General features: G+C 40.7%; 1 protein-coding gene across 2 annotated transcripts; it reads right to left on the reverse strand.

Moving 5' to 3' along the window:
• Nucleotides 1-10837: 10837 nt before the first annotated feature.
• Nucleotides 10838-13269, reverse strand: RFeSP (Rieske iron-sulfur protein). 2 transcript variants are annotated; one of them, XM_046615138.2, is made up of 4 exons: nucleotides 13051-13269; nucleotides 12353-12505; nucleotides 11602-11779; nucleotides 10838-11494 (listed from the first exon to the last, which is right to left on the reverse strand). In XM_046615138.2, exons 1-4 carry the CDS (start codon nucleotides 13142-13144, stop codon nucleotides 11209-11211), a joined length of 711 nt encoding a protein of 236 aa, XP_046471094.1. In that variant the 5' UTR covers nucleotides 13145-13269; the 3' UTR covers nucleotides 10838-11208. The 2 variants fall into 2 exon arrangements, with proteins under 2 accessions (XP_046471094.1, XP_046471093.1); XM_046615137.2 differs by having other exon boundaries at nucleotides 12937-13269.
• Between the last annotated feature and the right edge of the window lie 609 nt (nucleotides 13270-13878).

Below are 13878 nucleotides of genomic sequence, written 5' to 3' on the forward strand. Positions count from 1 at the left end.
TCTTCACCTTTCGTGATAAAGGAGACAAATATTGCAATGAGAGAAATTTTTAGTTACGGTTACCGCTCGGTCCTTGACTATTTTCATTTTTTACCGCAATCGAAAAATACAGTTCCAGGTAGAAAATGAAAAAATTAGTTTTATAGCCGTTACCGGAATGTCTGGAATCCGTTGCTATTCTTTCTCATTACGATCGCTGTTGCTGTATTTTCGCGTAACTGTTGCGAAAATTTAATGCTTGTGCAAGAATAAATTGACGTTAAAGCCTTGTTTAAATAAAAAAGTAGAGTAAACCGAAGAAACTGATTTTGCGTCGCGATTACCAAAAAGGGATCGACGATAGCGCAAAATGGTTGCGCGTACATCGTTTTTCGTAATTCCAACAACGTTCGAACAGTTTTTTTAACCATACCTCATTTACTCAATTTTTCTGCTTCTGATAACAAATGAAATTTTTTTCAGTGTAGTTTGTCATTGATTTCTTTACGTTTTCGAACATCTGGATTCCGAAAAACAGGTGTTTTTTTTCTTAAATGTCCGTCTGTCCGACAAACTCCATTGGCGATATCGGAAACTGTTGAATGAAAAAAATTTTAAACTCACAGGATCTTACAACGAAATTATGGGCATGAAAAATTGACATGTTCAATTTGAACTTTCGATTCTACAGGAAACCAATAGATTTTCAATGTTTTACCGACAAAAATGTACTTTTTCCTTCTTTAATTATTACTTTTTATAAATAAACGATTATGTTTTTTCAGTTCGTACCGTTTATTTTTTTTTTTAATCAAGATGTACACAAACTTTTTCATTTGGCTGCCAAGTCGTATTTATTTCAAATTTTTCTGAATGCTGTTGACAAAAATGCCGTTTCTTACGATGGGAAATTACAGTCAAGATTCACCTTCACGCGATTTTTATGTGGTGACGATTTAAATATTATTGAAATATTACCTGCAAATGTTGTACCAGTAACTATTTTGTCTTCTTGTATTCTGATTAAAACAACATTAAATATATTCGTTTAGTTTACTACATTTTTCTTTAGTTGAATAAAGCCTTAACATTAATTTATTCTTCCGCATTTTAAAAATCAATTCACTATTAACGACGCTTTTTTTCAACCCTGTTTCGGGAACGGTACGAAATCAGATTAATTAGGTTGGACAAGAAATTGTTCGAATCATCGAAAAGCAATTTTATGTAATTTGAGCGATGACACAAATTCGTTAATTTTTTTTCAGCTCCGTCGTTTTCACCTTCAAAATAGGAAAGAAAACGATTTTTTTTTTTTTTTTTCTTACATCAACTTGTATTTTTTCTCTTCAACGAATCGACCGAGTTTTTACGAAAATCTGCACATACGACTCGTAAAAGAAAAATTTATAGCGTATTAATATAACTGTACGAATACGAGAACGAATATCAACATTCTCGACACATCTTTCTTCAATAATTCCTTCTTTCTCGTTGCTGTCGAGTCAATGTCAATTACGATTTTACCGTAAGCTTGACTGAAGTCTTGCAAAAGCGTTCGAAACTCGTATCGAGATCAAATTTTTTAAAGTTGTATTTCAAATTTTCGGTACCACGGTTCGAAGAAATTTCAAGTAGCCTCGACAATTACAGGAAAAAAAAAAAAAAATCATTCAACAGCAAACGACCAGTCTTGTTTAATTAGTTTATACCCTTTTCATTCATTGACTCGAAAAGTATGAAAATCACAACTTGATCGTTAATTTTCGTCGATATATTTTCGAGAAAACCTTCTGTCGTAAAATTGAAGAGAAGAATTAAAAAAGTTGACGAGTGTAGTTCAAAAAAATATCCAAGCAAAAACAATTATGCAGTGATAAAAATCATTTTTTTTTTTTCTTTTTCAAATTGTCGAATGCAGGCATTTACAGCCTTTTTTTTTTTAATTCTCCTCTCCGATTTCACAGCGTTTCGATTCTCCAGCTCGACTCACACTGAAAAATTGAGTAAAACAGGTGTCGTTAAAAAAAACTGTTTGAATATTGTTGGAATTACGAAAAACGAAGTACGCCTAAACATTTTGCGCCATCATCGATCCTTTTTTGGTTATTGCAACGCAAAATCAGTTTCCGAGGTTTACTCTACTTTTTTAGCTAAACAATGCTTCAACGTCAATTTATTCTTGCACGAGCATTAAATTTTCGCAACAGTTGCAAGAAAATCTAGCAACAGTGATCGTAATGATAAAGAATAGCAACGGATACCTGAGTTTCCGGTAACAGGTGGAAAACTAATTTTCATTTTTTACCTTGAACAATATTTTTCGATTGCGGTAAAAAAATGAAAATAGTGAAGTACTGAGCGGTAACTGGAAATAAAAATTTCTCTCAGCGCATATTTCATATTGTTAATTTTCCCGTAGGATCATCGAAATTAGCTCCGTTCCTTATCTTCCCGTCTTCGACCCTTCTCAGTCCGGTTAATTAGCCTCTTCGGGAAAACTACGTGGGTTCTACTGTATTTCGTCGCGAATATTCGTACGTCGGCGTCTTTGTGTTCGTCTGTGCGTCTCTGCGTATCTACAGTCACTGCGCGGGCTCAGCCGGACGTCCGTACCGAATACCTTGCGTGTAATTCTACGCGGCTGGATGTAGGTATGTAGGTGTATAGAGAGAGAGAGAGGGTGAGAGAGGGTGAGAGAGGGAGAGAGAGGGAGAGGGGGGGGGGGGGGAAGAGGGTGGCTCTGTGCGCGCCTATATCCTACCCCCGCATATACACGCGGCGACGACGACGACCATCACTTTCGCTAGAAAATGCGTTTGGGGGCGCGAGCTGGGATGCAGGGCCGTACATAACCTTGACCACCCTCAAACACCCCTAAATTTTTTATCGTCCGATTTGCCGAAATCGACAAAAAGCCGTGAATCTTCGTTTTTTTTTTTTTTTCTTTAAATTTTCTTCGTTCGAAAAGGCATGCGAAATTTTTCCCTGAATCGAAGCAATTTACGAATACAGATTCGCGACGTCCGAAAATTTTTTTTTGTTCCGAAACGGTGGAAATTTTCGAACAGATTTGTGAAATTCTAACGAGATATAGTTTTTTTTATTTACCAGGCTTGAAAACATTCTTCGTTGTTTTTTTTTTTTTTTGGTTTTACATTTTCGAGGGTGAAATGCGTCGAATTTGGGAAAAGATGGAGGAAATTTTGAATATCGATTTGAAAGGAATTTCATGCTCGTAAGATGTTTCACTAATTTTTGTCAGTGGCTATGTAAGCGCACGCAATTGTCTGGCAAGTATTTCATGAAAATATTTTCCCTAAATCAGACAAATTCATTCGAACAAATGCTCGAATATTTTCGCTGGCGAGTTAGAGAAATTCGTAATCGCGACGTACGAAAGTCCGTTTTAAATGCGGAATTCAAGCGAAATGAAATCAAATTTGCATAGATTTCTTAGATTCTATTTTAATACATTTTCAAACATGTACGTGACACGAGAAATTGAACGTAAAAAATTTAAACTAGTATGCTGTTGATTCTGGATAATTCAGTTTTATTATACTTACAAAAACAGATCCAATGAAAATTGCCTGTTCGCAAAGTCTCACTTTTTGATCACTGCTATTCATCAGGAATTTTGTGCACCTCGTAATGCCGAATATCAATTTTATAGATCTCGTTACGTTTTACACTGCAGTTTCCCAATTGGTATGAATCAGGTAAATGTACCAATTATTGAAACTTGGTCAATAACTGGTACACTTACCTTACCCAACAAATGTCGAGTATTTTCCATAAATAATGTTTCGCATATCTTTAAAAACATACATTCCAATAACTTATATATATCAAAATCAAACCAAGTGAAATAAAATTTGAAGAAATACGTGTAATATGCCCTAAAACCGCAATACTTCGGTCTGGATACAAAAAATTTGAATAACTGTAAAATTGAATTAATTTTTATCGTACTAATAAACGATCTCGAAAAAGAAACTCGCAAAAACAATTTTTGCAATTAATCAAACTGCGACCAGTATAAACTCAAATTCATCCTTAATTCATACTCTGCTCTTACAATAAATAATTCGTGCACACACACATACACGCGTTCCATGTAAAATCCTTCATACACTACGTGCCGGAAATTTTTTCACCTTTCGTTTGAAACGTCGAGAAGTATGAAATTTGGCAATATCTAAGGTGAACGTAACCCCGAACCGGGTTCAAAAACTACCCCATCGACCGACATCCCTGAACCGCGTAGATTCGCACGAGGCAGTCTGGAGGGGAGGACAACCTTGCAATGTTCCCCCTTCCGCCCCCGCCACCCCCACCCACCATCCCTCCAACGCCCGGCGAGCGCCGCGAAGCCGCCATCCGTACGTCTCCTCGAGGAGTGGGGATTAAATTTTCGGGGGTTGATGGAATCGCGGAGGAGGTTTCGTCGGAGGAGGGGGCGGAGGGGGTCGACGCCGGCCGAGGGGTGAAGGGGTGAGTTTAGGGGGGATGGTGGTGGTGGAGGCGCCGCGGGGCAGCAGCCAAGCAACCTGCACCCGGCAACAGCCCCGACCTCGGAAGAACTAATCATTACCCTCCTTCCACCCCGCGTTTCTGGCCACCCTCTTACCGCCCCACGGCTCTACTGCCTTAGACTCACCTTTGCCTACGTATAGCGAACGGTGCGTGTACAGGTGTCACGCCTGTATACCACGTATATCGGGGGGGGGCCTATATTCCCATTTACAATTTATATACATGTACAGTGTATACGCGTCTGGCTATGTATGTGCATATACATACATGTATGTATGTGTGTACGTACGTGTGTATAAATGCACAGGTGTAGGTGGGAGGTGCACACGAGCGTGATACTCTTATTCTTTTCCGCCGCACTCTCCTGCCCTTATTCCTCCTTCCGTACCCACCCTTCCAAGCTAACGTTCACGCAGCCCGCTCTCTTTCTCTATTCTTCCACATTACGATTACGCCAAGTCCTTGCAAGTTTCTCAAGGGCTGAGTAGAGCGCTCGCCGCCGCCACCCCCCCCCCACCACCCCCGCCGGGGTTTCATCCCTCCGTCACCCGGTCACCCAGTCACCTATCTCCTCCGCGTTCCGTTATCGCCTATGTGTGTATATCTATACTTTTATACGTATACCTATTGCAGCTATACGTGAGGACGACAGGTGATACACGTGTTGCTGTCTTCACCCGGGACGGATTAATCGGTGACGACTGGTTAGAGATGCTAGAACGCGTCGTAAAAATCGTATTTTTCTTTATTTATTTTTTAGTTTGTTTCCTCTTCCTTGAATGGTAAAACTGGCGCACCGTTCTTCTGTTGTATACTGTAATATACTCATATTCTTATACGGTAAGTTTTCTTTCTAAGGTTACTCGAATACTTTTTATAATATTTATACAGTTTTAGACGGACGATATTTTTATAAAAATCAAACTACTCGTTGGAGTTTGTTCGGATTGGTCTAATTTGTATTCAAGAAGGTTATAAAATAGATTTAATCACCTTGCCACGATTTGTTGTTGAAATATTTCACCGGATGATGACGTTTGCATTGTTATTCTTTAATTGCTTCGAAAAATTTCATCACATCATTCCATTAAATTGCAAGTTTTCCACCTACAATCGTGTATAATACTTAATACGCTTCTCATAATTTACCGAATAAGTTACCGCAATATTAATTTCACGTCTTTTTTTCTTCTAACTGGAAAACTATCATTGTTGTTAATATTATTATTAATATAAATTTACGTGAAATAATTCGTTGAAACGTTGCTTATACATTTGTTTCTCTCTAATTGTCTCGTTATTTTCCTTTCCGAGAACATATCTGTAGATCTCTAAATTCTTCTCGTTCCTGTAATTCGTGATCCGTTTTTTTTTTTTTTTTTTTTTTCTCGTCTCTTCGAGCTAAATTTTCCTCGTCTGCTCGTGAGATGATATTTCGGTTTTTCGTAGGAAAACATCGGTCGCAATATACGGTTGCAACAGAGCGGGGTGACTAAATTCTTAAAAAAGTATCGAAATATTGTTAAATTTTCATCTTTTTTCTTATCAATCTTCTTTACTTTGATTCAACTGAAAATTGAACAGAATAATTTAAAAAAATTTTCATTTTTGTTAACGCGTACAGGGTAGTACTAAAAAAACCCGAATCAGCCACTGCAGATCTCGAGCTCTGTGTAATTAGAGTATTTACTTAATTTGTGGAAAGGAACGTGCGTCTGACGTGACGAAATTAATATAACGTCATGGCGAAAATTTCGTACAGGTAGAAAGCTCGCGGTACACGAGCACCTTGGCCCTGCTGCCTAGGATGCGCTGCAGGGGAAACTGAGAAAGAGAGAGAGAGAGAGAGAGGGAGGAGGGAACGAAGGGATAAAGGGCGCTGGGAAAGGGATGAATGCGAGGAACAGGGCGCGGGGCGAATAAGAGACTCGTCGGCCAAGGGGGAACTAGGGAACACTGCCGAAGCCTACCGAGGTGCAACACGCATCTATTGATTCCAGGGCTGCCTGCCCGCCGCCGCCTGCCGCCTGCCACCCGCCTCGCACACGCACGAACCTCAGCGCCGGCTGGTATGCAGCCACACGCACTCGCCTCGCTCTCTAGCGGGGACATACAACCCCAGAATGCGTGTCACAAGGCTGTCAAACCCTTCGTGCGCCGATAACGACGCAGCCTATATTCCAGAATGTGGGTAATACCCGCCACTCGTTACCGCTTTCACTCTCTCTCTCTCTCTCTTTCTCTCTCTCTCACTCTCTCTTCGCCCGCCCACGTATCGCGCCAAACCCTCAACTCCTGCTGCCGGAATAATTATTCCCGAAAAACGGCGCGTGAATTCGACTCGCTTTCCGAGACTCCGACGGATCCGGATTCCCAGTAATCCCGGATTTTCGTGTACCTTGGTTTTGGATGAACGGGATTCGTGATATTGATACCGGACGAAAGGAAACGAGATAGAAAAAACTGGGTAGGTAATTCCCCGAAGACTTCGGTGTACGATCGAAATTCAGCTCGAAATCAATCGTAAGGCTCATACGCTTTGAACACAGTTTCATATAATTAGCGCTTATCGTTCTCCAGATACGGTTTTAGTGAAACAAAACTTGAGAAGCATAATTTTTGTGGTTCAAAATTAGTACTTTATGCAACAAGGTAATGATCAATGTTTATTCCTGTGTTACGTATGGGATTTTATTCCCGACTTAATTCTGGCCACATTATTGACGTGAAAGTGTTTCCATTTTATTTGTAAGTGTTATTGGTAACAGACTGAAAAATACGATATTACTGAAAGTTTATAATAATACAGAGAGATGTAGTTCAAAGTGGAAAAGAAAGAAAGGAAATCAGAAACTCTGAAAAATTAATTTGTAAAAACGAGGGAGAAAAGTTCTACGTTTTTCTCACAGATTAGGACAAAGTAAAGAGGGAATAATATGCCACTTTTGTCCCGTTTTTCAGGTCAGAAAAGTGAACATTATGGTTGAGTTAGAAATAAAAAAAAAAAAAAAAACTACGAGTGATAGGAATTTAATTCATCATTCCAAAGTATCTATTAAAAATTCCTTAAACTTCACTGTTTCTGACAATACAATGAAAACATGTTGTTTCGTGCAAAAGGTTGGCGAGACTTTTTACATTTGCTGGCCGGATCAGCTGATTCGATTTCAGTGTATCACACGATGCGCACTGCGATAATACTGCTTCTATATAATAAACAATACACGTGTAAGAATACTATTGTTATTATACTTTACGTAGACAAAATAAATGGATGTGAAGCAGTCATCGATCAGGCAAAGAATCGATGGTAGATGGTTCTAGAAGACAATAATCATCTTGTTTCTTCATCTTACATGTGATGCATGTTACATAAAAATTGATTTACACAGCGCAATGTTTGCTAGTGCAAAAACTTTTATTACGAAAAGAACTTCTCTTGCATTGAACGGCTTCTCCACTACATAGAGTAGTTCGTTTTTCATCCAACGAAGATAGTATTTGAAAGAAATCATTTCATATTAGCAGAGGTTTTACCGGAACGAGATAATCTCTTTTATGATGTGCGTATAATAACGTAGACGTGAAAGGGAATCGCAGAAAGAAGAAAAACAGGATGAAACAATACGAGCAAAAGTAAACGCCTAAGAAATTAACCGTCCTAATATTCTCGTTGCGCCATCAAGTGTATACGTACGTAAATATATGCGCATAAGAGAGGGTACAACACTACACCAACACCGTGGCACAGTAACAGGTTCTCGAGCAATTTCCATGTGCATGAAATTGAAAGAAACAAATACACGTACAACTTTACACCAGGGGTAAATAAAGTGTAAAAACAATTGAAAAACGCGATCGGTTTACTCGGTCATTCGTAGAATCGGTGTAGAGCATAATACAGCCGCAACAACAATAAACCACCCAAGCCAACTGCGATGCCCTTGCACGCGGATTATAGCTATGATATACACACGTTGGAAACACACGCATTCTACACGGTACCTGGCATGCGTCGCATCCAGTACCTGTACGTTGTACACTCTGTATACGGATGGGGTTCAAATACTCTTCACAAATACAAACACACACACACACACACGCGCACACACGGATTCAGAAACCTCATCGATGGGAGAAGAAAGGCAGAGAAACGCGTCGATTCAGCCTAATACCGACGTAACGCGGACGAGAAGGACAATTGCCTGCATCGACAGGATTTAACGACTTATTTGACCGGGTATTATCACAACGTAAATTCGGGACGTGTCGAGGACGATAAATGGGAAAAACAAAGAGGGTCGAATCGCCGCTCTCTTATCACGTTTACGCGTATTAAACCCGCGATGCGGTAAGTAGAAAAGGCGGTGCATAATCAGACGGTCATAGAAATGCAGCCGGCGTGCAGGCGCATCGGTTTACCGGCGTGGGTGGCGGGTTGCCTGAACTCGCGGCTGCCCGGCGATCGTAGTTTGTTCGTTAACTGACGTCGTGGGAGGATGGCGAGCGGGGGAGTAAAAGTCACTAGGGGAAAATTGCCGCATGCCATTTGCGAATATGCGTTATACGATATTTGAGATTTGATGTATGTACTTACGGAAAAACGAGCCGGCGATCGGACATTCAGCGGCCCCTCGATGCCGGTTGACAGTTGCGACGGCGCAGAGGAGGCCACCAGGTTACAGGGTTATTGTTATTATCGTCTGCACCCTTTCACTGCACTGCGCATCGTGTTTATAACCGAGGAAATCAGAACCCAGGAGAGAACGCAACGCGACGCGGCGCGGACGAGCAGGTGAATACCTAACAACCGACTGCGCTGAGGTAAGAAGCACGGTCTGCTCGAGTAACGCGTGTTGCGTTGTCGTTTGGAGATTTTGTCCGCGGGGTTGCAGACGCCGCGTTGCGACGACGTGGAGAGGGTGGCGCGAAACTGCGACGATCCTGCTTTTCGCCGGTTTACCTCCCGTTTCGCCCGATTTGCAGCGGTGGGAATAACGGCGCTCGGCGCATCGCCGCGAACCTGGTTCACTGCTCGCAAGGCGGCAGCGCTGCTACCTCCCCGAAGCGGGAACTTTATTCTCGTTATTCGCCCTGCGCGTTTCACCCTTCCTTCTTTCCTGCTCGCCCTCCGGCGTACTGGACTCTTCGAAGGGCGGAGGGAGGGAGTCACCCCTAAAATTCGGAGCGCTGCGCCGCTCTCGCTATGCTCTTCAGAATTAGGTACTCACTTTGTACCGAACTGACGACGCCTCGGTCGATCACGGACTTCGCGCACCTGTCGGCTTGCCCTTAATTGTCGTTACATCGAATTCAAAAAAAGTGTACACGAATAATTGCACGCAACGTTTGAAGACAACCAAGTTTTGCGAGAAAATGTATTCATGATTATCGTATGCGCATACGTACAGCATAGGTCTTTCTTCGTTACTTTCGGTAAAACGGATATGTAATTGTAAATTTAAATATACATTTTTGACATTATTTCGGCATAGGTGACGTCACGGAAAAACTTTTTCCAACCTGTTGTACATCTGTATCAACTTTGTTTCGTATGAAAAATAAAACTAAAGATCAAATTATATTTCCTTACTGCTACCAAGATTGATAGAGTGGAAATTTATTCGAAGAATCTGAACGATCAAGAATCACAAATTTGCATCCTAACTCTGGAACGGTTAGAAAAATTACTTCGCTGTGTTCCGGATGAATGTCACTTTGGGAGTTAAAAAAGAACACTGTAACATATTCGCTTCAAAATTATAATTCGACCTGATTTTTTCTGTTGTAATGTATGGGATTAAGATTTCTTTTCCCAAATTGAGAATACATTACGGTTCGATATGGAATTCAACTCTTTTGATTTTGATAATTGAAAGTGTTCATTAAATTATAAATTCATTCATTCAGGATAGTGAGGATGTGTACCAACTTTCGAAATTTGTTTTATAGGATTTGCCGTATATTTTGATTGATCGTATTCTCGATTGACACCCAAGAATTGAATAAATGAAAAATATTTGAGTCTTACGCATGCTTCTCGGAAATGCGATTTAAAAAGACAATTAACAATATCTCGTCACTGAATAAATTTTTAGGCTTAGTAAATCGACTTACACGTTCCACTTTAGGCTTAAGTGAATGATTGAAAATCGATCTTTAGAAGCTAATTACGAATTAAAATGATCAAGAACGGGAATTTTCGGTAAACGAAATTTTTCCAGGGTTCGTTAAACAAGTAAGAAATTAAATGAATGAACTGCATAGAAAGGAAATAAAATTTGCAATTCCTAAATTAAAATGTATACCTGAAGACGAATTCTTTGTCAAATGTTTTATTCTATATTCTAGTCTGTACAACTTATAAGTTACACAATTAATATAGACAATAATTTCTGTCGGGTCCGACAAACTTGAATTATTCTTTTTTCCGCTTGATTCATTGTTTCTTTGTTATTTTCTCTGATATAAATAGTGTGACATTTTGTTATCTAGGGTAATAATGACCGCGTAATAATTATCGATGCAGGGTGATCTGTATCATTCCGCCGTAATATGAACCAGGCGGTGAGGAGAGAAAAATTCAATGTTCTCAATCCAAACGTTCACATAACGATGTAACAACTGTGATAATCATTTTTAAATATTACGCCAATTTTCTACGATAAGCCTCGAAACCCGTTCCTGGACTTAGCCGACGACAACCATGTCTTCGACGAACTCGTGGGGTGGAACCTCGAGGTTCAGGGGCGCCGGCCCCTTCCTTATTCTGCCACTGGCGTCGTAATGAGATCCGTGACACGGGCAATAGTATCCACCAAATTCACCGGCGTTGGCGATCGGCACGCATCCCAAATGCGTGCAAATACCAATCACGACGAGCCATTCCGGTCGCTTCACTCTGTCGTTGTCGTGTTGCTGATGTCGCAGTGTTTCCACAGCCACGCTTTGCTCCCTTGCGATTTCATCGGCCTTCCTGAAAACCGTTCGTCAAATTGAAGCGTGCATAACCACGAGTTTTAATTGAATTTAATTGACTACGAGGTAAAAATTGTGATCGTATTTGTTAAATTTAGTCTTTACCTGTGTCGGATGAAAAGGGGTTTTCCACGCCACTTGAAAACCATGCTCTTGCCCTCCGGTATGTCGTCCAGTTTGATTTCAACCTTAGCCAGAGCTAATACATCGGCTGAAGCCGCCATCGACGTTACGAACTGCGTTACCACAGTCTTGGCCGAATATGCACCAGCAATTGCTGCCGCTGTAATACAAAAAAGAACCGTTTTATTCGCAGAGAACGAATTGTTACTTCACTTTATTTCACTTTTTGGGAAAGGAGTGGTTCCGCATCTAACCATTTCACTTCTTGTATCATTTCAGGAACGTTCCAAAACTTCCACATCACAAAAACCAGATTCTTCTTTCATTTCTGGATTGGACAACTTGTAGCGTTCGTTAGTTCCGACGATTCCGATAATCTTCGTTTATAATGTTTGGTGAAAAATCGCATGATATATTCGATCGAGAGATGTAAATGCAAAATCGGAACATTAAAATCATAATTAAAAGATTGTTTTCAAAGTCATGATGTACCATAATTTACCATCTTGAATTGTATTTACCTTCGGGTCCTGGAATTTTCCTTTTTGAACACTGTGACAGTATTTCGAAACTTGAATAAATTTTTCAAAGACATTACAGTGGAGCTTGGAAGATTCTCCATAAATTTTCGAGACCCGATTATAGAAAAAGATACGATTTAATGGACACGAACCGGTACAAAATAGGGTCCAGATGATTTTTGAAACAAGATGTGCAGGATCTTTTTACTCACCTCCAGTAAACAGGTAGGAAAACGTTAGACGAGACTCTGCAGATTCTCGGCTCTTGGTTGTCGGGTCCTGAACATCCTTTCTTCGATAAGCAGAAAAGTCTGGTACGCGAATATCCGTGTGACCCAGACGAATCTGTTGCATTGCGCCGATCCCTGTGAATGAACCAGAGAGAAAAACTGTTGAGAATCAAATCATGTAAAACAAGTGAACATTTAAAGATTCAAACTAACAATCCGCTGCTCGGTCGGTAAAAGAATTCTTATCAAAATCCGCGACTAAAAGCGAAGTAATGAAATCTAAAACGAGGCTTATTTGGTAAGCAGCAATGACCGAAGAAAATCCTATTTGAACTGTTTAAATTAAGAAGTATAAAATGAAAATGATGAATTAGAAATAGAACACTGCGCTCGGTCGGTAAAACGAACAATGAGAGAGGTAGATGTGCGCGTGAACGACAGAAAGTACATGTTACGCATGCAATGGCAATTCGTTACATAATGCGATTCGATCCGTTATTTTTTAGGGGTGATACTTAATTTCCCGAAAACGAGTCGGGCGTGTTTTGCATCGAGTAAAGACGCACCTGTTATGCCTGATCGTGCGCGCAACTGTCCGGTGGGAAGAGCCTGGCTGAGCGAGTAACTGGTCAGCCGTTCGACGTCTGACTTTACGACGACTTTGCTCTTTTGCACCTTACCTGAGCCTGCCACTGGCCTCAAACCATTCGGGATCGCGGCGCTGGTCGCCTTGAGGTACGGCGAGAGGTTCGACGTCCTCGCTATCACGTTCATCGCGACTAATTTGTTTCTAGACTTCCTCTAAATCGAAGAAAATACCACGTCCAAACGCCAGCCACGATTCACTCGATCGCGCACCACAGAGCTAACCCGACAGATATGGCCGCCCTGTTGGAATGCTGAGAGTGATTTTATGCCTCGCCGCCAGAGGGTTTCACCACCTGCTGCCCTCTGCCGGATCGCGAATGCACCACGCCTCGAGCAATCGGCAGTGTCTCACATTCCCGCCAAGAGTCTTCGAAAGTTTCGAATTTGAATGAAACGTCCGTTGATGGGCGTTCTTTTTCGCGTTGCGCAACTTCGAGCGAATGTTTTTCACATGTTCATTCGGTAAAACGAACCCCCCCGAATCGGAGATATGATATTTTTTCTATTAATATACTCTGATTGTATTGAAATGAAACTGATTCACGCCTGCACAAAGGCAACCTACACTACATTTCAGTATGAACAGTTGTTTCAACACACGAGACGAAGTGCAGATTAAAATCCGATTTATTTAGTATCTAAAGAAAATTAACGTAATTGCAAATCAAGAACCCGATATTTGATGTTTCATAAAAATACTCATATTTTTCACGTCCGTTCCACGGCCGGGTTCACTGTTGTGGAATCGGAGACAAATGACTCCAGACCAGTCCCGATTTTTTACAAGATCAAGGTGAAAATAATCTTAATTCAATCGTACAACGTTTTATAGATCGATTCCACAAATTGTTTATTGATTT

Source organism: Neodiprion pinetum, chromosome 3 (genome assembly GCF_021155775.2).
Source record: "Neodiprion pinetum isolate iyNeoPine1 chromosome 3, iyNeoPine1.2, whole genome shotgun sequence".
Taxonomy (NCBI): Eukaryota; Metazoa; Arthropoda; class Insecta; order Hymenoptera; family Diprionidae; genus Neodiprion; species Neodiprion pinetum.